Source organism: Vipera ursinii (genome assembly GCF_947247035.1).
Source record: "Vipera ursinii genome assembly, chromosome: 7".
Lineage (NCBI taxonomy): Eukaryota > Metazoa > Chordata > Lepidosauria > Squamata > Viperidae > Vipera > Vipera ursinii.
Window position 1 is genome coordinate 17,076,523 of NC_139521.1, and position 27,875 is coordinate 17,104,397.

Here is a 27,875-nt window from a genome sequence, read left to right on the forward strand (position 1 = left end):
AGGAATTCTGGGAGTTGAAGTCCACGAGTCATAAAAGAGCCGAGGTTGCCGACCCCTGGCCTAGAAAGAACACGTGTGATAATAGAAATGCAAAAATGTGAAACTGCCTCCCAGACCACTCAAAGCCAGTTTTATATTAAACTTTCATACCTTTTAGATAGTTCTCCAGTAAACCTCTTTGAAAATTTGGAACTCGTTTCTGCCACAACTGATTTCTTTGCCTTATCCACTCTTGCTTTTGAAAAGCTATTCACTAGTGAGGTAGGGGAACAATGACTTGACTTCTGTGCCTGGTTGCCTGTACTGTTAGATGATTTTGATGTAACTCCACACATTTTCGATTCACATACATGCTGTTATAGGCATGATTTCTTCAAAATAATGATTTTATATTTAAATATCCCCAGGGATTACTGTGTAACAAGTTACTGATCAAAGAAATGTCAGACAAAAATTGGCTAGCACTGATTTGGCCTTTTTAAGAAAAAAAAATCACAGCTGAATATCTTCTGCAATCAGTATTACTTCTTTAGATAACATTTAACCAGTATTAAAAGTTATAGCAATAACTTCTTTAAAAACATAGAATAACTTGCTTGTTCTTATAAATGCTGCCAGTTTTGTTGCTATCAAAGAAGAACTCTGATAGTCGTGCTTCCTGGTTTGTTTCTGTAACTAGCAATTACTATTTGATCACAAGACCTAACCAGATGGCCTTCAACGGAGAGGTAGCTGCTTTCTCACTGACTCCTCAGTTGCAAACTTGTTTTAAACCAGGAGGCAACACCCTCTTAATGGTCTCATGTGAGCAAGTGTCATCTGACAGCTCTTAGCAACCTTGTGTCTCAGCACCATCTCTTCAAGGTAAACAGGAACCTGCAACCAATGCTACAGGTTATCTGTAAGAAATGATTAACACAAAAAAGAGACCTTCTGCCGCATTCAGACTTTATCAGTAGCAAAGAACAATCTGAATACAGTAAGAAGAAATCAAAAACTGTTCTTTGTTTCATTAGTTCTGAAGAGGTGTAAGGAAAAACTAACCATTTACGCTTAAATGATCTTAAAAACAAACTTGCAAGTAAACATGAGTTATGAAATTTAGAATAATTGGTCTTGTTTCCGAGCCGCATATACACACATGGATGGAATGCAAATTAAAACACAAGGGTATTTGCAATGGGGGGGAGTCCATTGGCTGGGAATGAGTATAAATAACAACCTTTGTACATGTGGCATATCCTATGTATGTACAAAAGAGAAGAGCCTGCATTGCAACAGGTCAATGTTGCTTTCATGTTTTGATAAAAAGTGTTTGATTCTCCAAGTATCTATGTCAGCAATACATCAAAAATGTGAACAGAGTTGTTCAGTAACTGCTTCTGCCCACCACACTTAACTATAACACTGTTAATTGGTGAATAAGGACAGTCACAATGTTTTTGAAAAATAATTAAACATTTAATCTCAACTTTCTGCATGACTTTCTGCATGATGCAAATCACAGAGTATACCAAAGTGTTATACTAGAATTAGCAACTGTCTCATTTAGTGACCATTTGCAGTTGTGATGATGATGAAAAGTAACTTTATTATCAGTCCTCACATAAACAACCTTTGGAAGTCTATAAGACAAGAGAAAGCTGAAGTAAGATCGTAAGCAAAGACATGGTTTCACTTAGTTTCGCTTAACCAAGTTGCTGGTCCTGATTATTGTTGCTAAATGAGAACTATCTGTATTTAGATGACCTGCATAACCATCCTACAAGCCAGCTACTTTAAAACAAAAATTACTCCAAATATTTCTAGGAAGAACCAACAATTGCGCAGGAAAGCTACTGAAGAATATGCTAGTCCCAAACTATGTTATGATTAAGGCTATATGTGATATTCAAATGCACCCAATTAGTTTCTTCAAATACAAGTAAAATTAATTGCTAGCTTCGTGTTCTGTTCTAAGGATAAAAGTTGAGAATCTAGGAAGGATTCACCAAATGAAAGCTAAGCCTAAAGCTGAAAAACAAAGTATACTAGTTTAGCACATAACATTACTGAAGGGAATAGATTACCGTAACAGTACGAGATCACAAGAAGGTCTAGGCCAGGGGTGTCAAACTCAGTGTCACATGACGTGTCGTGATATATCGTGACTTTTTTTGCATTGCCGGCAATGGGGTGGGTGTGGTTTCGCCATGACGCATCTGGTCCGTGGGCCGGCAGTTTGACACCCCTGGTCTAGGCAATCAAGGAAAAGTTTGGTCAAAGCTGCACACAAAAGAAGACTTCAGTTGTTAGCAACCCTGTAGTAGGCAAGTCTCTATGCTGACACAGAGTTTTCCTAGAAACTCTACTATTACTAACTCAATTAGAAAATGGAGAAATTGTTTATCTTGCAAGCCCTGTGTTTCAGGCATAGGTTATTTGCTCTCCTCTTTTCTTTCCCTGATACATTCCATTCATTCGTTCTACTATGAATCCAGCAGCTTCTTTTCAACTCTTCTTAGATTCTTTATCATCTCATTTTCTCTGAGATGAAAATGGTAATTTTAAACTCTGATTCCAAAACCTCTAACAGATGCTGGACAGTCTCTATAATATATGTATATTGAATAAAAAATACTGTGAGATAAATCAAATTCAATTTTACAATCTATAAGTTTTAGAAACTGCACCATATAAATTTAAAGCAATTTTTCCAACAACTGTGGTGTATGCAGTGAAAAACCTTTAATAATGCACATGGCATAGAATTATTTAACAGTATATAAATTCACGAGAAATTATGTAAAATAATGTAAATTACTTTTGAGGTTAAACTGCTAGTTGAAACAACTTTGTGGGAATAAAAATACCCCAAAATCAGAACCCAAACTATATTCCATATACTTAAGCAAGTCCAAATTATTAGCAACTCTAGGAAGATCAAGTCTAATTCATTCCAATATTTATTTATTCATTTATTAAACAGATTTATATACAGTGAGGGGAAAAATTATTTGATCCCCTGATGATTTTGTACATTTGCCCACTGACAATAAAGAAATGATTAGTCTATACCCAATTCACACACAGTGACAATTTATACAGTATTGTAACCTGAACTAATATGAAGCTTTATCACTATCTCAAACAAGAATGTTTGTGAAAATGAACTTCTGGTTTATCTATAAAATATGTAGATGATACATTTTATAGATGCCTTCCTTAAAGCCTTTAATATTTTCAGCATTCAAGAGTTTCTAAAGCTATGTTAAAAAGGAAAAACAGTAAATTTTGACATGTTTAAAAATATCAGTTCAACCAATGAGAAAGCGTGTTATTTGTAATTAAACATAATTCAAGGATAAAATATATTAATGGAAATATTAAATGCTGGGAAAACCAATCTGGTTCCATATCAGAAACCTCCAAGAAGCTACATCAAAGGGATTCCAAATATTCTGAGTCAAAGTAAATTCATCAAATGAAAATATTTTATCCAGAATTTGATGGCCTCATGTAAATCTAGTCTAAATTGGAATCACTGTTCCATTAATATCTACCAATTGCTGGATACTTATTAGTACCTACATTAATCAATGAAATTTCCCTATAAACTGGGGATGTAATTGGAAGAATCCTCAGTGGATAAACATAATAAAATAGGAGATAATATATATATGAGCTAATCAACAAGGCTAGGATATTTCCCCAATTTCATAATTCAATTGGTCATAATTTCTTGGAAAGAGAGGTGTTGTGAGATTAATCATTCAGCCTTATGATTGCTGTAGTACACTCACTATTAAAAAAAATCATCTGTGGATGAGTAACTGAGACTGTACCATTTGGTATAAAATAAAAAAATCCAATAGCAATAATAGATTTATAATCAGTGCATAGTTTCCTAAACTTATCACGAATTAAGGATGCAGTATTGATTTATCACAAATATACATGTTTACATATATTATATTTATAGAAATCATGTATTAGGGATGACGTATTGTAAAAGCGCATCAGGTGAAGTGTGTATAACAATACTTACATAAATTGCATAGGACAATTGTGAAAACTACTTAACATAATTATAGGTGTAATTTGGATTAAAAAACATGATTTACTGAGAAATTAGATAGAATACTGTATTGTATTTTTGCATGCAATACTGACATGAATACGATTTCCACAAATCTATCCACTGCTGCTTTCCCATATAAAACAGTCATGTACAGATTCAAGGATTAGCAGAACTTTCAGAAATATATATTTGTTAATATATAGCGTTAGTGTTTTAAGTCTGCTGCATCAAAATTAATGTTTTGTTATACATAAGGATCAATCAATTTATTTCTACCTAAGAAATACATAGTTAATTATTAACCTCAGTCCATCATTGATATGTATCTGATAAAGTGAACTCTAAGGCACAAATGTTTTGGCAATACACGGGTCAGTTTTCAATCCTTAGAAACAGACTATGAATTCTACAATTAAAGAAAACTAATTTGTATTTAACTATATATAAAAATTTTGGAACTATTTTCCTAATATTTTAAAGATTACACAGCTTCAATAAAAAATGTTTCAACTTTTTCTTGTAAACATATGAAGATCTGGAGACACATAAAAGTGGTTTTCCTTGCCATAAGAGCAGAGAGTCACTCAGCCATTTGACTTTCTGCTTATTCTGCACATTTCTATAGACATAAAGTTTTTTCAATAAAGCAGATGCCAGCATCTGAGACAAATGAAGGATCCTATTTCTTTCAGATGATTCCTCATTTCATATATATATATGGCCAGCTAAGCACAAAGGGACGCAGTGGCTCAGTGGGTTAGGACGCTGAGCTTGTCGATCAGATGGTCGGCAGTTTGGCGGGCTGAATCCCGAGTGCCACGTAACAGAGTGAGGCCTGTTACTCGTCCCAGCTTCTGCCAACCTAGCAGTTCAAAAGTACGTAAAAATGCAAGTAGAAAAATAGGGACCACTACGGTGGGAATGTAACAGCATTCCGTGCGCCTTTGGCATCTAGTCATGCCGGCCACATGACCACGGAGATGTCCTCAGACAAGCGCTGGCTCTTCGGCTTTGAAACGGAGATGAGCACCGGCCCCTAGAGTTGGAAACGACTAGCACGCATGTGCGGGGGAACCTTTACCTTTACCTAAGCACAAAGTGCTCAGCAGAATGCATGTCAGGCTATATCCAACTGGAAGTTTTTTTGCCTGTCATTGAAACCTGGCTAGGTTTTGCCGTTTTTGCTCTGACCCCCTCTTCTTTCACTCCTGAATCTGTGACCTTGGCTGTGTATTTCAAACAATAACAATAATGCCTCATTCTGCATTGGTTAGATTTCAAACGCCCTTCCTGGGACAGTACAATGACGAATGAAAACATCCTGTATCTCTAAATGTACATAATACAAATTCCATTTCTGTTTTTCATTACAGGCTGATGTCAGTGCCTAACCTCTGTGCTACATCTGGAATATCACAGATCAATCTTCCAGAACACACCTAAGCATCCTGAAAAAATGTGCTTGCTAATTTTTTGGCTTGTAGTTCATGGTTTTTATACCCTTCTTCAGGAAGAGGCACTAGAAATTTAATCTATCACTATGTCACAGACACCAGAATCATGGTAATTTCTATTACAGTTGTCTTTAATTAAAAAAAATGTGTACAATGGCCAGTTCAACTGAAACTCTTGTTTCATCATCCTTCAAATGAAATACGTAAAATGTTTAATTAAAAATAGTCCCAAGCACACCTTGGTACAAAACTTAAAAGAACATATACTACAATTCAGAGAGTATCTCATGAACTATCTACTAAGCAAAAGAACCCAAACAGTGGTCCATAATCCAAATAGATAATGGTTGCTGGCTATATTAAATACTATGAGTGAAAACAGATATTATAATGTAATTGAAAGAGAAGCCATGGAAATTTAGCCATGAATTAGAATATTTATTTTGTTTCAATCTTTTTGGGTTTGAATTTGATATTAAACATACCACAATGCTTATCTTTTGGGGGACTGGCTAAGGTTGACTAAGTGCTACCAACCTGCTGTGGCCTAGAATATATTGATCCTGTGAAATGCATTAAACTGCAACATAATTACGGTAATATTTTGCTTCCCTGTTCTGAAAGAAGTTGTCCATTTGAATGACAGTTTTCAAAATACAAAACTCTAATTTAGCCTTATCCAAACTGGTACCTTCAAATGTGATGACTGAGGGGTTATATGAATTGAAATGCAATAATTCTGGGGAGTGTCAGGCTGGTGAAGATAGCTCAAAATTACAACATCCCTTTTATAGCTTTCCTAAATACACTTAAGGTGCATTGTGTCATGGAATTTTAGGTCTTCCAACTAAAATCAGTGCTGCAAAAAGTTAGATGTCCATCAATTTATATAAGTATCCACACACATATTCCATGATCCCAAAAGGACAAGAATGTTTCAGATCTATTAACTCCAATATTCCCTACTGATAAAATGGGAATAATACCATATTAAACTTAAGGGGATTTTTTTTAATATTTCAGATAACTAACCTCCTGTCACACCCAGTTTTAGTTGTTTTTGTTAGCTGCGAAGTCGTGTCTGACCCATCGTGACCCTATGGACAACGTTCCTCCAGGCCTTCTTGTCCTCTACCATCTTCTGGAGTCCATTTAAGCTCACGCCTACTGCTTCAGTGACTCCATCCAGCCACCTCATTCTCTGTCGTCCCCTTCTTCTCTTCCCCTCAATCTTTCCCAGCATTAGGCTCTTCTCCAGTGAGTCCTTCCTTCTCATTAGGTGGCCAAAGTATTTGAGTTTTAGCTTCATGATCTGGCCTTCTAAAGAGCAGTCAAGGTTGATCTCCTCTAGAACTGACCGGTTTGAATGCCTTGCAGTTCAAGGGACTCGCAGGAGTCTTCTCCAGCACCATAGTTCAAAGGCCTCAATTCTTTGGCGCTCAGCCTTTCGTATGGTCCAACTTTCACTGCCATACATTGCAACTGGGAAGACCATAGCCTTGACTATGCACACTTTTGTTGACAGGGTGATGTCTCTGCTGTTTAGTGTGCTGTCTAGATTTGCCATGGCTTTCGTCCCGAGGAGCAAGCATCTTTTAATTTCTTGACTACAGTCCCCATCTGCAGTGATCTTGGAGCCCAGGAAAATAAAATCTGTCACTACCTCCATTTCTTCCCCATCTATTTGCCAGGAATTGAGAGGGCCGGATGCCATGATCTTGGTTTTCTTAATGTTGAGTTTCAACCCAAGTTTTGGTAAAGGTAAAGGTAAAGTAAAGTTTCCCCCGCACATGCGTGCTAGTCGTTTCCGACTCTAGTAGGAAAGGCCAATTCAAAAATATAACCAATAGAACCGAATCCCAATGCTAAGTCTACTGTGCTCACTCCAAAGAATTCATTAACATATTTCAAAACAAAACCAAGTCTGTTGATGATGCCAATACTTTTAGTCATACTGTTTACCCTGGTGTTTTTAATTTCCCTCATAATTATATACATTTTCTTATGGCCACTTCTCCACACTCATGTCTTTCTGAAACTAGAATTTATCACATTGTCCTTACTTTATCTATTTTCTAAAGGAAAAAAGAAAGTTTTACAATTTTAACATATTTAGAGCAAGTGTTTTATACACCAAATATCTTAAGATTAAAAACAAGCTGGTTTGTCTTAAGCCAGAATTTAATTGTGATTGCATTGTAAGACACATTGGCTTTATTGATTGAATCTGCATACTATAATAAGCAAAAAAATACATTAAGGGCTAATGTGATGTGCAAAACCAGCCTCAGTATTGCCTAAGTTGCAATAAAATTCATTTACAGCTCTCTTTTCTTTTACTGGCAATGAAGAATTGCCAAATACTTAACGAAGTGTTCTCTCACATATGGTTTTATTTTACATGGATAGAATCTCTAAGCATGACAACATAGCCTGAAGAATAATTTGCAATCAACTGCCAAATGAATGAACTCATTTACTGAAGCCAGTTACTGTTAACAGCTACTGAGATAATGCACAGTTAGCAATAAAACATCCATTTAACTGAAAATGCTACAAAGAACCGGAATGAAGTATTCAAGCTAAAGTTATTTAGTGATTGAGCCTGTCCTCTCGAGCTGTTTTTTTTACACAAAGCTTTATTTCAAGCAAACGTATTATAGAGTCTTTCCAAAGTATTTTGAGATTTTACTTCCCTTATTTATTTTTTCAGGTTTATAAGCCACTTTAATTGCAACCTATGCAAATCAAATATTAAAATAATAAATTACACAAATACATAAAAGTTATTAATCCTACTGAACTGAACACAGTAATCACAAATTGCAAGGAACATCTACTTCATTCCCTGAAGGCTTCTTGGAATAACCAGGTCTTAATAGCCTTCCTAAATCCTGATTAGGCTTAAACTGAAGTTTAGGCTTAAACTGAAGAAAGTAGGAAAAAGCACTAGGCCACTCAGGTATGAATTAAATCATATCCCTGTTGAATATACAGTAGAGGTGTCAAATAGATTTAAGGAATTATGTCTGATAGACAGAGTGCCTGAAGAACTATGGACAGAGGTTCGCGACATTGTACAACAGGTAGCAACCAAAACCATCCCAAAGAAAAAGAAATGCAAGAAAGCAAAATGGCTGTCTGAGGAAGCTTTGCAAATAGCTGAGGAAAGGAGGGAAGCGAAAGGCAAGGGAGAAAAACATAGATATGCAGAATGCATACTTCCAGAGAATAGCTAGAAGAGATAAGAATGCCTTCTTAAATGAACAGTGCAAAGAAATAGAAGAAAACAATAGAATAGGGAGGACCAGAGATCTTTTCAAGAAAATTGGAGAGATGAAGGGAACGTTTAATGCAAAAATGGGCATGATAAAGGACCAAAATGGCAGGGACCTAACAGAGGCAGAAGAGATTAAGAAGAGGTGGCAAAATTACAAAGAAGAACTATACAAGAATGAGTTTAACGTCCCAGATAATCACAATGAGGTGGTCACTGACCTCGAGCCAGACGTCCTAGAATGTGAAGTGAAGTGGGCCTTAGAAAAGCTGAGCAACAACAAAGCTAGTGGAGGTGACAGTATTCCAGCTGAGCTATTCAAAATCTTAAAAGACAGTGCAGTAAAAGTGCTACACTCAATTTGCCAGCAAATTTGGAAAACTCAACAGTGGCCACAGGATTGGAAAAGATCAGTTTACATCCCAATTCCAAAGAAAGGCAGTGCCAAAGAATGTTCAAACTATCGCACCATTGCACTCATTTCTCATGCTAGTAAAGTCATGCTTAAAATCATACAAGCTAGACTTCAGCAGTATGTGGATCGAGAACTACCAGAAGTACAGGCAGGATTTCAAAGAGGCAGAGGAACTAGAGATCAAATTGCCAACATACGCTGGATCATGGAGAAAGCTAGGGAGTTCCAGAAAAACATCTACTTCTGCTTCATTGACTATGCTAAAGCCTTTGATTGTGTGGATCATAACAAACTGTGGCAGGTTCTTAAAGAGATGGGAGTACCAGACCATCTTATTTGTCTCTTGAGAAACCTATATGCGGGTCAAGAAGCAACAGTGAGAACTGGACATGGAACCACTGATTGGTTCAAAATTGGGAAAGGAGTCCGGCAAGGCTGTATACTGTCGCCCTGCCTATTTAACTTATATGCAGAGCACATCATGAGAAAGGCAGGGCTAGATGAATCAAAAGTTGGAATTAAGATTGCCGGAAGAAATATCAACAACCTAAGATACGCAGATGATACCACTCTAATGGCAGAAAGTGAAGAAGAACTAAAGAGCCTCTTGTTGCGGGTGAAGAAGGAGAGTGCAAAACTTGGGTTGAAACTCAACATTAAGAAAACCAAGATCATGGCATCTGGCCCTATTTCCTGGCAAATAGATGGGGAAGAAATGGAGGTAGTGACAGATTTTATTTTCCTGGGCTCCAAGATCACTGCAGATGGGGACTGTAGCCAAGAAATTAAAAGACGCTTGCTCCTCGGAAGGAAAGCCATGGCAAATCTAGACAGCACACTAAAAAGCAGAGACATCACCCTGTCAACAAAAGTGCGTATAGTCAAGGCTATGGTCTTCCCAGTTGCAATGTATGGCAGTGAAAGTTGGACCATAAGAAAGGCTGAGCGCCAAAGAATTGAGGCTTTTGAACTATGGTGCTGGAGAAGACTCCTGCGAGTCCCTTGGACTGCAAGGCGATCAAACCGGTCAGTCTTAGAGGAGATCAATCCTGACTGCTCTTTAGAAGGCCAGATCCTGAAGCTAAAACTCAAATACTTTGGCCACCTAATAAGAAGGAAGGACTCACTGGAGAAGAGCCTAATGCTGGGAAAGGTTGAGGGCAAGAGAAGAAGGGGACGACAGAGAATGAGGTGGCTGGATGGAGTCACTGAAGCAGTAGGCGTGAGCTTAAATGGACTCCAGAAGATGGTAGAGGACAGGAAGGTCTGGTGGAATGTTGTCCATAGGGTCGCAATGGGTCGGACACGACTTCGCAGCTAACAACAACAAAATCCTGATAAAATCCAACCTGCATTATTTTGATAAGAATTCTGTTCTATAGGCTGAGGCAGCAATGGAGGCAGCTGCCAGATGGCGTCAGCCCAAACAATCAGAATAGAGCTGGAAGGGATCTTGGGAAATCTTCTAATCCAGCCCCTTGCTCAAGCAGGAGACCCTACCATTTCAGACAGGTGGCTGTCCACTCTTTTCTTAAAAACCTCCAATAATGGAGTACCCACAACTTCTGAAGGCAAGCTGTTCCACTGATTAATTGTCCTCCATGTTAGGAAGTTTCTCCTTAATTCCAGGTTGTTTCTCTCCTTGTTTATTAGTTTCCATCCATTGTTTCTTGTCTTATGAGGTAGAACAGATCAGGAAACTGATTCCATAGGAAGATTAGAACTATACTTCATTGAAATAGTCTAAAACATGGGTGTCAAACTTGCTGTGTGAGATGATGTGTCGCGATGTATCATGACTTTTTTCTCATTGCTAGAGCTGGGGTGGGAACAGCCTCCGCATGATGCAATCAGCCCATGGGCCGGCAGTTTGACAGCCCTGGTCTAAAACACCAGAATCTTGAAAGTCTGATTATGCTTTTCCTCCCCTCTTTCTTATACAGGTAGTGCTCAACTTAGGACCAGTCACTTAATGACCATTTGAAATTATGACAGACTCCTCAAAAGCTACTTACAACTCATTTTTAAAATTACAACAGGTACAAGCACAAACACACACGTCCTAATCATGGGTGGTAGTAATGAACATGTTGCTAAAGTTTATGAAATGTCATTAAATTTAAATCTGGAAAATGAACCAGTAAAACACTGTATGATTCAGTGGGCAAGGAATTTTGGGTGTAATGCTTGAACAATGGGAAAATATGTGTAATAAAGGGTTAACATTTACATTAAATTATAATCTAAAAGTAAATTTTTACAAGATGATGTACCATTGGTACTTAACACAAGTTCTCAAAAATGTATAACGGTATTTCAAATTGATGTTGGAAATGTAAAGAGGGGACTTTTTACCGCTTATGGTGGATGTGTGATAAAGCAAGAAAATAATATGTTAATACAGAAAATTCTTAAACTAAACATAGAAAGAAAACCAGAGACTTTTCTCTTGGGGCTAATGGACAAAGACCTGGAAAAAAAATACAGAACTTTGATGTTGTATATGTTGACAGCAGCAAGATTACTCTACACTCAAAAATGGAAGACTACATCGATTCCCACAACGGAGGAATGGTTACAAAAACTGATGGAGCTAGCAGAGATGGCTAAACTGACTGTATTGATTAAAGAAAAGAATACGAATACTTTTATTGTTACATGGAAACTACTTCTAGACTTTGTGCTTGAGGTGGAAAAAAGTGAAATTCTGATTTTGGGCTTTATCAATTAGATGGATTTGATGTTATTGAAATGGCTAGTTTATAATATTTTGTAAAAGTAAAAAGCTGAGGCTTGAAGTTGATACTCTATTGCACCAAAGGAAGTTGGAAGTCAATGCCTTTTTTCCCCTCACTTCCCTCACTTCTCTACTCCCCTTTCCCTTCCCCATCTTTTCTGCTATTTGTTTTTGTATTTCCATTGTATTGTATATTATAAACTAATAAAACTTTCTAATAAATATATATATAAAATAACATAATCTTGAAAGTCTGATTCTGTTTTTCCTCCGTTCTCTTTTATACAGATAGTGCTCAACTTAGGACCGGTGCTTAATGACCATTTGAAATTATGACAGACTCCTCAAAAGCTACTTACAACTCATTTTTAAAGTTACAACAGCTACAAACACACACACACACACACACACATCCATGTCCAAATTTTGGATGCTAGGCAACTAGTTCACTTTATAGCCGTTTGCAGCATTCCATAATCACATGACCACAATTTGCATTTTTTTTAAACCAGTTACTGGTGCTTACTTCCAATTTCTGGCAAAAAAAGGCCAATTGGGGAAAATTGATTTACTTAGCGATTGCTGCAAAAATGTTTTAAAAATGCACTGTTTTAAAAATGTCACAGTGCAAGCATGGCTGGATGGGAGGTGGGTGCTGCAGACTGCAGGAGGGTGCAAAGGTAGCTGCTATGACATGACACAAGTATCATCCATCACGATTGCCATTACAGTCTCTGTGTGTTGTTCTGTGCCTGACAGTTACATAGTTCAGAGTTAAATAATCTGCAGTTATAACAGTGATAAAAAACTAACTTCATGACTAAACTTCATATTTATGACCTCTGCAGGTCTATAAAGCAAAGCAAAGCTGAAGTAAAATCAGAAGCACAGTTGTGGTTTCACTTAGCAACTGCTTCACTTAAGGACTGAATTTCCATTTCTAATTATGGTTGCTAAAGGTGGACTATATGAACAAATCTGGTTATTCCATGATTCTGATAGGCAGACTATTCATGGCCCTTAGTACAGGTAGCCTCAATGAGTGGCCAGTTTTGATTACGCTGAAAGGGGGGGCTTACAATCGGTTGTTGTAGCTGCTGCAGTGTCTTTGTGGTCATGTGATCATGATTCAAGTACTTGGCAATTCACTTGCAATTATGAAGCTGCAGTGTGCCACAGTTTTATAATAATCATTTGTGACATTCACTGCCGGTTTCCAAAGCGCAAATTCAACCTGGCATCATAAACAACCATTTACAGACTAGCTGACACAATTGTCACAATGGAGATTACGTAGCTACAGAGTGTTGCAAACCATGCAAGCTTCACTCAACATCATCAGTGAGCTCTGCTGCAACTGCCATTGTGAGTCGGCACAGTGACATGACATCACATTTTAGACTATGTTGCTTAGCGACAGAGTTGCCAGACTCAATTACTATACTTAAGTGATGACTACCTGTAATTGGTTCTACTTTAATATTTAGATTCCTAGTCTATCAGTGGTTGTATTAAGATGCCCGATTTTATTTCTGATTTACTGTACAATGTTATGTTGCATTTTATTTTATTTGCTTTAATCCAAGTTACAGATCTGTTGAGTTATATGCTGCTAAGGTTTGGCTGATTAGCATGGTGTATATGCCCTGTAAATAATAAAATAGGAATGCCATGATATTAGAAGCACACGAACTGTCATTAGTATGTACTAAAAGCAAAAGTTTTTCAAATGCTCCAATGTGAAATTTTAGATGTTAAAAATATGTGTTTTTTGGTTTTTTTTGGCAAGGGAAAAAACCACGAATTAAAGTGAAATTGCTACAGGACTTTAGAGAAAGGGGAGGATTTGGACTCCCAGACTGGAAGTTATATTACCAAGCAGCTATTTTAACGTGGATTAAAGAATGGATAACACTTAGAGACAAAAGACTACCATACCTAGAGGGGCATGACCGGCAGATTGGCTGGCATGCTGTTCTGTGGAATGGGAAGAATAAAGAGCATAGATATTTCCAGAAACATGCTATAAGAAATGCACTTCTCTTAGAATGGGAAAAAATAAAAGAAAAAATTTATACTAAGATACCTGAATAGCTTTCAACAATGGAAGTTTTTGCTTACCCAAACTTAATTAACTATGATAAACTTGTAACATATAAAGACATACTGGACAATGAAGGAAGATTAAAATCTAGACAAGACTTACAACAAGGTATTGACCTAACATGGTGGCCATGCCTACAAGTCCAATCAGATATGAAAAAGATGTGAAAACAACAGGGCTCTATGAGAAACAGACAGAACTTGATTTTATATTGTTAAAAACAGATAAAAAGCTGATTAAAAAACTCTATAGATTTCTGCTTAACTTAAAGATGGAGGAGGAACAAGTTAAAGAAACAATGATAATATGGGCAAAACACGTTGGACATACTATAGAGCTTGAAGAATGGGAAAAGTTATGGGATAGAAATATTAGATTAACCAAAGCTGTACCATATAAAGAAAATTTGTATAAAATGTTTCATAGATGGCACATGACACCAGTGAGACTAGCGAAAATGTTTAAAAATACTTCAAATGTGTGTTGGAAATGTAATCAAAGACCAGGTACTTATTACCATATCTGGTGGTCATGTCCTAAAGCTAAAAGGTTTTGGCTTAAGATACACTTATGGTTGGAGAAGATGATTAAAAAACAAATAGAATTTAAACCAGACTTGTTTCTGTTAGGAATGATAGGTCCCAACTATGACAAGAAGAGTGGATACTTAATGTTACATGTATTGACAGCAGCAACAATCACGTACGCCCAATATTGGAAAAATGAAAAGTTACCAACTGAAGAAGTATTAAGAAAATATTGGTTTGTGCAGAAATAGATAGATTAACTTTAGAGATTAAAGAGAAAGAGCATTCAGTTTACTATAGAACTTGGAATAAATTTTATCAATGGCTAGATAAGCGAGTTAGAGCGAAAGGAATGTGATATGCAATTTTGAATTTATTTGAGTAAGAAAAATACTATACATTGAAAACTTAGTATTGTTTATGATAAACTATTATACCTATCATTGTTATCAATTATTAGCTTTATTACTTTTACATATTTATCCAGACAATATGCTGTTTGCCAAATATTGAATGTTATTGGGGGAAACTCCAACCCTCACCCCCAACCTTTCCTGTACCCTAAACCTAATTCCCATCCCCTTACACCCCTCCTTAACTGTATAAAAACTAATAAAATCTTTTTTAAAAAAATGTGTGTTATGATTAACAAACCTTTTCCTTCATTACTTTCCATAATTTTTGTTGACATGCTCATCAGCGATCTATCCATATAACTTAGGTGGTCCTTGAAATTAAATACCTGAAGATGTATGAATTACAATAAGGTCATGAAATCTACATTACACAAAGCAGAGTTAATTTGAAGCATTTATATACCTGTAATTGTAAAGATATGTTCCTTCTGTTAACCTCTTCATTTGATATTAAAAGACATTCTATTTTAATTGAGGATATGTAAGATGTTCATGAAAAATCTGAATAAAATCTGAAATGGCAAATTGAAGAATTAAATATTTTATTTGCTAAGCATATTGCATTGTCAGAAATTTGAAATGTAGATTATATTTGGGTCATCTCATTCTGTTTGCAATATTTTTAGGAATATTAGTAAACTACAGTGGAAAAAAATCTGGTTTACAATACCAAACAATCTATACCACAACTAGCTGGACTGGTTTGTTTACCAAGTTATAAGGAACTAAATGAATGTATGTTATTATGCCCTGCCCTTCCCTTCCTTTCACCATAAGCAAAAATATATATTAGCTACATGTCAATATAGGCACACCAAAAGAAAAAGGTGTATTAGCTACATGACAATATAGGAAGCCTAAACAAAATGTTGAACCAACAAGTCTCAAGTTGCCATATAATTCTTTCAGAGAAGGTACAGAATAAGACACAAACTTGGCTAAATGTCTTCATAGAACCTAAGAAGACAGAAAACTTACAAAGAAAAATGTATATTCATTTATTTATTTATTTATTTGTTGAATTTATATACCGCCCTATTCCCGAAGGACTCAGGGCGGTTCACAGGGCAATTAAAACAGTACAAAAAGAATAAAATAGAATTAAATTAGTAAAGCCCACAATTCCTAATAACAATAAAATTAAAATTTTAAAATTAATTTAATATAATTTAATTAAATACTTTAAAATTTAAAATCCCTCAGTCCAGGCCAGACAGTTCGAACAACCAGGTTTTTAAGTCCCGGCGAAAAGAGCGAAGGTCGGGGGCAGTCCGAAGCTCCATCGGCAGTTCATTCCAAAGGGCGGGCGTACTCACAGAGAAAGCCCTCCCCCTGGGAATGACCCGCTGGAAGACAATTCAGCTCGCGGAGAAGAGGTGTTAAATGAGAGTATCGGGACACTCCCATTACTACTCGTGCGGCTGCATTCTGCACCAGCTGAAGCCTCCGAGTGGTCCTCAAGGGCAGCCCCATGTAGAGAGCATTGCAGTAGTCTAACCGGGAGGTCACGAGCGCATGAGTGACTGTACGTAAGGCATCCTGGTCCAGATAGGGCCGTAACTGGCACACCAGGGGAACCTGGGCAAAAGCCCCCCTGGTCATGGCTCCTATATGATCTTCCAAACTGAGCCGTGAATCCAGGAGGACGCCCAAGTTACGAGCCCTATCGACAGGGGGTAACACCTCACCCCCCATCATTAAAGATGGAGAAGAGTGGTTCACTCGAGATGCCGATACGCACAGCCACTCAGTCTTGGCAGGATTGAGTCGGAGCCTGTTTCTCCCCATCCAAACCCGAACCACCTCCAGGCAACGGGACATCACATCGAGGGCATCACTAAGTTGGTTTGGGGTGGAAAGAAAAAGTTGGGTATCATCAGCGTACTGATGATACCCCACCCCGAAACCACGAATGATCTCACCCAGCGGCTTCATATAGATGTTGAACAGGAGGGGAGAGAGGACCGACCCCTGAGGAACTCCACAAACGAGAGGCCTCGGGGTGGGCCTCTGCCCTCCCGTCAACACCGACTGCGAACGGCCCAGGAGGTAGGAGAACCACCGTAAAACAGTGCCCCCCACTCCCAACCCCCTGAGATGTCACAGCAGGATACCATGGTCGATGGTATCAAAAGCCACTGAGAGATCTAATAGGAGTAGGACAGAGGAACAACCCGTCCCGAGCCCGCCAGAGATCATTCATCAGCGCGACCAATGCCGTCTCCGTGCTGTACCCAGGCCTGAAACCTGATTGGTACGGGTCCAGATAATCAGTCAGCTGATTATAGCCTTTTTGAAATTGGCTTAAATCCATTTTCTCACTTTAAAACCCGATACTGAAAATCAAAGGAATAGCTTGTATGAGTAGTCATGTGTGAAATGTCACAGTTCAAAAAGACTATTGTAAACTTCCAAAAAATGTTTGGCCCCTTTCGGGCTGAGGATTTGAGTGCACTTGGACCTATAGATGTAGACTTTGTATGGATAAATATAATGAAATATTGGACTCAATTTATACAAAATGCAGTAAAATTTTTTTTTAAAAAGATAGGCATATGTATTATAAATAGGTATTTGAATAATAACTGCATTATATAATTAAAGTATTATAACTATGTGGTACTAAAATGATATACCCTTTTCCTTTGTATTTTTTCACTTTTAAAGCATTTTCTACATATTTTTTCTTTGACAAAGTATTTTTATCTGTTTTTTTCCCAGTTTTTTGTTATTTTAAAATGTACAAAATAGTACAAAATAATTTTTAAAAGGATATTGTAAAGCTATAAAAGATGTAGAAAAGAGCAAATGTAGCTCTTTAGAGTAGCTGAAGTAATTCTTTACAAAAAAATCATATAGCAAAACAAGCTATTAACAGGACAAAGAATTCTCTAGACAGAAAGTTCAATAATAATAACAATAACAAAAGTATTAAAGCCATGCAAGACATAGATAATATTTATATTGAGATGTTTTATCATGTTAGATAAAACATATTAGAATTTGAATCATTCATTAAAGTTAAATATGCAAAGATTTAAGACACATAAGATACATTATGCCTACAATAGTTAAGTTTGAGACTAGATCCCCAGATGTGGTAATGTCACTACTATAATTTCAATAGTTTAAAAAACGAATTAAGAAAAATTTGTAAGAAAAAGGAAAAAAAAACATTTTTCATCTACTAGATGCATCCTATCTTTCATGGAATATAGAATACACAGCCAGACAGATCAAAACGACAGATTCTGGCAAATGGATCACAAGACAGTCGCAAAGAATGGAATAGGATGTCATGTGAAAATGTGTTGTCTACACATGTGATGTCATCACTCTGGCCTTGACTACTTTTTTCACAAAGGAAATGAATAACCAAATTCTGAACCACTTATTTAGCAAATACAAGGGAAAAGGAAACAAGAGACAAATATCTGAAAAGCATAGGTTAACAAAAATAGTAAGCTTGATTTGTATGTATAACCAGAATTCTAGTTGTTTATGAACAAGCAAGCATGTCAGTTATGCCCACCTGACTGCTTTTGCCAATGAAAGCAACTGAATAAACTATGAAGTTGTTGTCATTATCTCCGAATCAGGAGCCCTGGCTTGTATTCTTTTTAACAAAGATCAAACATTAGAATTTGTTCTTAGCTTGCTTCAGCTAAGACCCAAGTTTAATATCTTGGCTTGCACATTACAAGCAAACCATTAAAGCCAGCTTCCTCAACTGTTCATCCATTTCAACTTGCAAGAAGACCCTAGCACAGACATGTCAAACTCGCAACGTCACGTGATGTCGCGTGACATATCAGAGCTTTTTCCCCTTTGCCAGCATGGGGTGGGTGCGGTTTCATCGTGACACATCTCACTCGCGGGCCAGCAATTTGACACCCCTGCCAGAACAGGGCTGCTGTATTTTATTTATTTATTTATTTTATTAGATTTATATACCGCCCTTTCCCGAAGGACTCAGGGCAGTTTACAGGATATTTAAAACAACCAGTACAAAAGTTAAAACAAATTTAAAAAGATTAAATCATCCCTAAAATTAAAAACCCCAGTTAAAAATTCTCAGCCCAGGCCGGAGAGCTCGAAGAGCCAGGTCTTCAGGTCCCAGCAAAATGTGCGAAGGTCGGGGGCAGTCCTAAGCTCCACGGGCAGCTGGTTCCAGAGGGCAGGCGCACCTACACAGAAGGCCCTTCCCCTGGGTGTTATCCGTCTTTCATCGGCGGTACCCTTAGAAGACCCTCCCTGTGGGAGTGCACTGGACAATGGGAGCTTGATGCTGGCAGCAGGTGTTCCCTCAGATCCCCGGACCCAAGCCATTTAGGGCTTTATAGGTCATCACCAGCACCTTGAATCTCACCCAGAGGGCAACTGGAAGCCAATGCAGCTCAGGGAGTAGAGGTGTTACATGGGAGTATCGGGAAACCCCCATCACAACTCGCGCAGCCGCATTCTGCACCAGCTGAAGCCTCCGAGTGGTCCTCAAGGGCAGCCCCATGTAGAGAGCATTGCAGTAGTCTAGACGGGAGGTCACGAGCACATGAGTGACTGTGCGTAGGGCATCTCGGTCCAGATAGAGTCGCAACTGGCGAACCAGGCGAACCTGGGCAACCCCCCCGGTCATGGCTCCTATATGATCTTCAAAATTGAGCCGTGAATCGAGGAGGACGCCCAAGTTGTGAGCCCTATCAACGGGGGGGTAACACCTCACCCCTCATCGTTAAAGGTGGAATAATCTGGTTAGCCCAAGATGCCGATATGCACAGTCACTCAGTCTTGGCAGGATTGAGACGAAGCCTGTTTCTCCCCATCCAGACCTGGACCGCCTCCAGGCAACGGGACATCACGGCGAGGGAATCGCTGGGTTGGTTCGGGGTGGACAAAAATAGTTGGGTATCATCAGTGTACTGATGATACCCCACCCCGAAACCTCGAATGATCCCACAAATGATCTCACCCAGCGGCTTCATGTAGATGTTGAACAGGAGGGGAGAGTGAACCAACCCCTGAGGAACTCCACAAACGAGAGGCCTCGGGGTGGATCTCTGCCCTCCAGTCAACACCGACTGCGAGCGGCCCAGGAGATAGGAGAACCACCGTAAAACGGTGCCTCCCACTCCCAACCCCCTGAGACGCCGCAGAAGGATACCATGGTCGATGGTATCGAAAGCCACTGAGAGATCTAATAGGACTAGGACAGAGGAGCAACCCCTGTCCCGAGCCCACCAGAGATCATTCACCAGCGCGACCAATGCCGTCTCCGTGCTGTGCCCGGGCCTGAAACCCGATTGGTACGGGTCGAGATAATCAGTTTCCTCCAGGAACAGAGGAAGCTGATGCGCCACCACACTCTCAACAACCTTCGCCAGAAAGCGAAGGTTGGAGACTGGACGATAGTTATTTAAAATAGCCGGGTCCAGGACTGGCTTTTTGAGGAGGGGGTCTCACCACCGCCTTCATCAAGGCAGTGGGGAAGACACCCTCCTTCAAAGAGGCAGTTATTACTGCCTGGAACCAGCCTCGTGTCCCTTCCCGAGCCGCATAAACCAGCCAGGAGGGGCACGGATCCAACAAACAGGTGGTGGAGCTCAGCTTCCCCATGATCCTGTCCACATCATCAGGGGAAACAGGATCGAACTCAGTCCAGATAACATGCTCAAGACCGTCCGATTCCTCCACATCTGACTCCACCCAGTCAGAGTCCAAGCCAGCCCGGATCTGAGCGATTTTGTCCGTCAGATGATGACTAAACTCCTTGGCCCGTCCCTGTAAGGGATCCTCCCTCACCTCCTGGTTAAGAAGGGAGCGAGTCACCCTAAACAGGGCGGCCGGGCAATTATCTGCGGACGCGATGAGGGCAGCAAAGTAATTAGCCCTCGCCGTCCTCATTGCAGCAAGATAAGACCTTATAAAGGTTCTTAGCTGCAATCGGTCAGATTCGGAACGGCTGGACCTCCAACTGCTCTCTAGACCCCCTCTCTGACGCTTCATCTCCTGGAGCTCCGCAGAAAGCCATGGAGCCCAACGGGATCTGCAACGGGTCAGAGGTCGCAAGGGTATGACACAGTTGAATGCCTCAGTGGCCGCCTTTTCCCAGGCATCCACCAAGGCATCAACTGGGCTGTGAGTGAGGGCGATAGGTATAGACCCAAGCGGCATCTGGAACCGTTCAGGTTCCATTAGGTGCCTGGGGCAGAACCATTTAGTTGGTTCCGCCACCCAGCGGCGGGGGGTGGCATAATGGAAGACCAGCCGCAGGAGATGATAGTCGGACCATGACAGGGGAATAATGTCCGGTAAGCCCCCTCCTAAATCATCCAACCACTGTCCAGATAGGAACACCAGGTCGAGAGTGTGCCCCCCCACGAGTCGGGCCTTGAATTACCTGGGTCAGGTCCATGGCCGTCATGGAAGCCATGAACTCCTGGGCTAAGTCCGATGACCCTCCCAGGGAAGGCAGGTTGAAGTCACCCAGCACTATAAGCCTGGGGAACTCCACCGCCAACCCTGAGAGGGTGTCGAGCAGCTCGGGCAGAGCTGTTGCCACACAGCTGGGCGCCAGGTATGTAAGCAACAAGCTCATCTGAACCCGAGAACCACATCTCAGGAGGAGGGACTCACTCCCGCCAATCTGGACAATGGTGGTCTCCCACAGACATAAAGTCTCCCTGATAACCACTGCCCCTACCCTGAGCCCATGGCTGGTATAGCACACGGAAACCTGGGGGCATAACCCGGTCAGAGGGACCCCTCCCTGAGAGCCCAACCAGGTTTCCGTAATACATGCCAGATCCACGCATTCCTCCTCGATCAGGTCACGAACGAGGGGAGCCTTATTAACAATGAATCTGGCATTAAAATACACCAGCCTAAGCTCAGGGGCCTGATCACTCTCACCCCCGGGGCAAAAGGGTGCTAACCGGAGGGTCAGAGCGTGTCACCGCTCGCAAGCAACGGGGGCGCGATCCCAGATGTCGATACGGCCCTCCGTGCACACACCTGCTGCCATTCCCTATCGTCGTGGGGATTTGAAGCCCCACCCCAACACATCCAGAACCAGCCGCCTCTGACCCAAACCTCGTCCCGCCGGGACCCCAAACCAGCCCGGACTGAGTGCCGGTTAATAATTCCCTTCCCTCCCTCACCCTCCGTATCCTATTAAAATAACCGGCTAAAAAGTGAATCAGAGGCCTCTTAATACGGCTCCGCTCGAGGCCCCTATCTAAGCCCAGCCACCTCTCGGGGTCCCAACAATTGGGCCCGTCATTAAGGGGAATGTACAAAAGGGCAGCAGGTTGAACCCAGGAGGGAGAAACCCCCCTGAGGGCATACAAGTCGGCTCCAGAGTAGTGCAAGGGAGCCATACAATAATAAAAGATGTCCGCATAGGGCTGATGTTAATAATGGGTGGATCGATGGTATTGATAGCAAAAGTCCGGTAGATTTATCACAGTCCAATTAGTCCAACTCAGCTCTCACCTGGGTGGAACTCAGAAAAAGAAACCCCAACCGTCCTCTCACTACAGCTGAGGTATCTAGCCTGTCATGGACAAAATGAGGAATCCCAAGGTAAACCTACCCCAACTGGTCTCTCACACCAGTGGGGCGGTTGATTTAACAATCCCAGACCGTCCTCCCACCACAGTCCAGTCCCAGGTCCAATCCGGAAAATTAATGGGAAGCACTAGCCCCCACTGGGCATTAAAGCGTAATCCTGGCCGATCTTGGGGCCATAGTAATTCCTGCCAGCCAGCATAGGGAGAAGGGCCAAGCCACGGCCGATCTTCAGGCCGCCGGCCATTACCGCCATTCCAGGGAGGGGGGGCAAAAACATCCCCCCTACAAACACCGTACAACAACATTCTTGTTTGCTCATTCAAAATGGTAGTTTATCATGACATGAATTGAGCTGCAATATGAAAACAATAGTCAAGTTAACTGTTTAAACTTGTTATACATTTCAGAAACTGCTTATGTTCTAAAAACAGAAATACCTTTATAACAGAAGTTACAGTAAAAATTGAGCAGTTCATTCTCCTATTCCTAAAATGCACAAAGCTATACCATACAAAACTTCAGCATCCAAAAGCTATTGTGTGAAAAGTCATGGCAATTCCTGTATTGATTCCATACTGTATGTTGTTCAATGAACATACAGCACATGGACAGCATTATACTTTTTTTAAAATCCCATTTATATCCCACCCTTCTCCGAAGACTCAGGGCGGCTTACAATTTAAAGCACAAATCAATGTGCTTAGCAATAGCCTTCATTCTATGTATATGCCTGCTTATTAGGGCTTTCGCCCCCCCCCCAGCAGCATTATTACAAAGTCAGCTTATTGCCCCCAACAATCTGGGTTCTCATTTTACCTACCTCGGAAGGATGGAAGGCTGAGTCAACTTTGAGCCTGGTGGGATGCGAACCTGCACTAATTGCAGGCAGCTGGTGTTACTTAAGGAGGCATTAGCCCACTGCTCCACCAAGGCTATCTGGACTGTATAATTTCTAATAGACAGGCTAACTTCCAGCATCTAAAATGTGTTCTTTTTATTAGACTGCATCCAGTACAACTCTAATTAGGGAACTGACTGCTTACTTTCGAACGTGTGTTCAGTCCTTTTAAACAGAAATACTCATCTGATCGTCCCATGCTTTTTTCACAGCAATCTAGTTTAAGTAGGAAAAAAAGTTTCTTTGTTTCTGCTACTGTTAAACTATCGGAAACATCACATAGCCCCACTCATCTATCTTCCTCCTACTTCTGGTTTATGCAGCCCTTGTTTATTGCTTTGTCCCTAAATCTGATACTACATAGTGCTTCTGTGAGTGCATGTAAGGAGAATATAGACTTACGACACATATCTTTATTATAGGCTAGAAGACAAAAACTGAATTATGCTGTTTCTTTTTTATTTGATATTTGATATTCCATTTGTTTCACGAATGTGTGTATGCATATTTATGCAGAAGGAAAAAAATCAATTATTTGTCTATCTTTAGCATGTTAGTTCCAGTAAGTACAGCATTCAACAAGTATGATATTAAAAATAGAGACTTCTTACTATTATCTAGTGTTATCCATCACTCTTACAGGCTGTTTTTATCCCACACCCATCCCTATTTTCATTTATTGGACCTAAGACCAAGACTTTCACAGTACAACTGCATTTAGATGACCATGTCTATAAGAGACTAAAAATAGGGTGCTATTATGGATGTAATATAATTACAAATAAAATACAATAGTACGGTAATTGCCAGCCTGCCTAATTCAGATATTCTTGAATGTTTCTAGATTGTTGAAATATACCAATAGTAAGCAGAATTAAGACGCAATGCATTCAAAAGCATCTTACTTTTACATTCAAGGAACATATAGAACAGGGGTGTCAAACTCAATTTCATTGAGGGCCGCATCAGCATTGCGGTTGCCCTCAGGGGGCCGGGTGGGTATGGCCAGGGTGGGCGTGGCCTACTGGGTGGGCGTGGCTAGAGTGCGTATGGCCTACTTGGGTGGGCATGGCCAGCTCTACATCATTCGCATCAAGGGTGCCTATGGGGGCCTGGGCAGGAGTGGGACAGATCTGAGGGTCTCTGGCAGAAGGAGGGTCTCTGGGCCAGGGCCAAGGCAGTGGGGGCCGTTCCCTCACTGTTTCCAGGATGGCTTCGTGGGCCACATGAAACCACTTCGCGGGCCGCATCCGGCCCCCGGGCCTTGTGTTTGACATGTCTGATATAGAAGATAAAAACAGATGACAGAACCAGAAAATTTAAATTTTTAAAAATAATATCACAAAATAAAACATGCACATATATTTATAAGAAATGAATCAGGAAGTACATTTTATCATTTTTTCAAAAATAACTTTATAACATCTTAGGGGGATATTTACGACAGCGAGATTCAAACAGCTTGAGACAATGGTCAGATATGGGAGATTTCATGCTATACTGTACAATGAGCGTCTGCATTTGCGGAGCGGCAGAGGTAGAGGACCTGGTTCACATCCTATTTGACTGTTGCCTGTATAAGAGGGTGAGAGACAGGTATCCTAGTCTATATACAAAACGAATGACCCATTGGGATCCCCATATCAAAATAACTTACCTTATGTCCGGCCAGAACTTGAAAATAACAGTTAACGTAGCACAGTACTTAAACAAAATGATCCAGTTGAGATCTGCATATGTGTGACTGATTGGGGTAGATTGCAAGGGTGACTCCGAAATATAATGTTATCATATTTTATCTTTATCTTAAATTATTGTACATCATTACAATTTCATTTTAGATTGTATTTTATTACTATTTCATCTTAAATTGTATTTTTATCAAATTCCATTTTAAATTGCCTTTATCAAATTTTAGTAACAATTTGTTGTTGGAACTTTGCACTTTGATATGGCCCAAGGGCTAATCAATAAAGACTTATTGACTTTATATAAGCCTGCATTTCTTACTATTCATTGAAGCTACAACTTTAAGCATAATTGCATAGGAGAATAGTCTAGTAACCACAGTGGGACATATATTTATAAAGGAATGGTTGTAAAACACAGTAATCATGTAGCAGTACTACCACAGGAAAATTATAATCTTATCCCAAACTTCTTCAAGGAGTCAAGAGAGAATCACATGTTCTTTCTCTGCTGTCCCTTGCCTTGGCTTTTTCATTTCAAGGATGAGGAAAGCAGGGAACCAGGACAAAGTCTCGTGTTTGTTAATCACATCACACTGCTTTGAATCAGGCCAGCCATCCTCATCCTGTTGCCTTCCAGATGTACTGAGCTCCCATCATCCCCAGCCAGAATATCTATTGTTGAGGCTCACTGGGAATGATCAAGTGATTATCCATATTTTGAGGGGACTACTCCAGATTGGAAAAAAATTTTCTGAAGTTCATTGTAGAACAAACTCAATAAAAGCACAATTGTATGTATATCTATTAAGCAATCTTATTGAATTAAGACTTCTCTATATATTATAACACTTAGTTTAATTACTTTAGAGGACAGGAGATGCCCTAATAGTGGTCATTCCAAAGAAACAATTCTAACTCCCCAAATTATCCATGAGACCATACACTACGGTTACTGAACATGTGCAACACGTTTTAACCATTTAGGAATCATTACAAAGAAAAAATCCTAAACCAACCCAATTTTTTCTTGGCTTAGTACTCCACTCTCTTAAACCAAAACAACCAGGAGGAAATTACAGTACGCAAGGTCATCTTTCTCTTTTTGGGGTTAGGATTTAGACTAATTTATCGAAACACACATTGCACTTTGAATAATAAAAGTAAGACTCTCGAAGAACACGGTCCAGAGGATAAAAAGAATTAAAGAGATGAGGAAAAAGTACTCCCCTACGCGCTCCCGGGTCTCACGTTTTGGGCAGCGGTTGCTCTATCGCAGGGGTCTTCAAACTTGGCCCTTTTATGACTTGTGGACTTTAACTCCCAGAATTCCTCAGCCAGCTTTGCTGGCTGAGGAATTCTGGGAGTTGAAGTCCACAAGTCATAAAAGGGCCAAGTTTGAAGACCCCCTGCTCTATCAGAATGACCAACGCACCAAGGAAGACTCAAGATAACAACTGCATTTCCTCACCTGAAGGCTGAGCATTCCTTGGACGGTCTAAAAGGGGGAAAGCTTGAGTCGCCACTACTAAGCCGGCCGCCGCCCCTTTTGTTAAACAGCTTCTGGAGCAGCGTCGGAGCCATGCTACTGCGCTTCCTCCTGAGCCGAGCGGAGTGTGGGAGCGGAATCGGGACACCCCAGCGACAAGTCACTCCGCCAGCCACGATCAAGAGTTTCTGCCGCGGCAGCGTCGGTCGTAGCCCCCATGCCAGCAGCTACAAGCTGGACATCCAGACTTCCGCTAAGAAGAGCTTAATTCATTCCCTCTCGGAGAGCAGCGCCGTCGCCTCCCTCTTTTCCTAGACGGGCATTCATGGAGCCTATCGGTCATATGACTGGGGAAAAAAAAGCTGAAAGTCTTCGTGCGGGCTCACGCGTACCGCGCGTACAGCGCCCCCTACCTTCGGCCCTTGGCTGCGATTTTCCGAGCTCGTCAGTTCAATCTTGCAACCTTTCCGAATGCGCAACGCCCATCCCGTGTTTGTCACTGGGATTCTACTAAGCTTTTGCTCAAGCTGGGCGCAAAGCTTTGAGAAAGCTTAGTCTTAAAGGTATGCGAGCGCCTTTCTTAGTGTCTTTTTTTTTAAAGGAAAAGTTCTGCAATACCTCGAAAGGAATAAAAAATTATGCCAAAGATGCTTATTTTGCGCTTTTAATATTTTGCAGTAACGAGTCACGAGTGCAACTGGGAGTGGCTGGTTCCAATTTTTCAAGGTGAATACTTTTTAAAAGGACACATTTCATAACCCTTTTCATATTGATGCAGATTCCCTTCGTAAATTCCATATTGGTTAGGAGGTAACTAGAACAAGAACTAGAATATCTATGTGAATTGTGAAAACTAAAAAAAAAGTTATGCAATACCTCGAAAGGAATAAAAAAATTATGCCAAAGATGCTTATTTTGCGCTTTTAACATTTTGCAGTAACGAGTCACGAGTGCAACTGGGAGTGGTTGGTTCCAATTTTTCAAGGTGAATACTTTTAAAAAGGACACATTTCATAACCCTTTTCATATTGATGCAGATTCCCTTCCTAAATTCCATATTGGTTAGGAGGTAACTAGAACAAGAACTAGAATATCTATGTGAATTGTGAAAACTAAAAAAAAAAAGAGCCTTGGTGGAGCAGTGGGCTAATGCCTCCTTAAGTAACACCAGCTGCCTGCAATTAGTGCAGGTTCGCATCCCACCTGGCTCAAGGTTGACTCAGCCTTCCGTCCTTTCGAGGTAG

The 27,875-nt window shown here is 40.2% G+C and overlaps 1 protein-coding gene across 1 annotated transcript in view; it reads right to left on the minus strand.

Annotated features, from left to right (window-relative positions):
• The window catches only part of FNIP2 (folliculin interacting protein 2), a 77,616-nt gene extending 50,699 nt beyond the window's left edge, over window positions 1-26,917 (minus strand). Inside the window, exon 1 of the mRNA XM_083367883.1 lies at window positions 26,614-26,917. Coding sequence (XP_083224009.1) covers window positions 26,614-26,726 — 113 coding nt within the window. The 5' untranslated portion in view covers window positions 26,727-26,917. The remainder of the gene's footprint in view (window positions 1-26,613) is intronic.
• Between the last annotated feature and the right edge of the window lie 958 nt (window positions 26,918-27,875).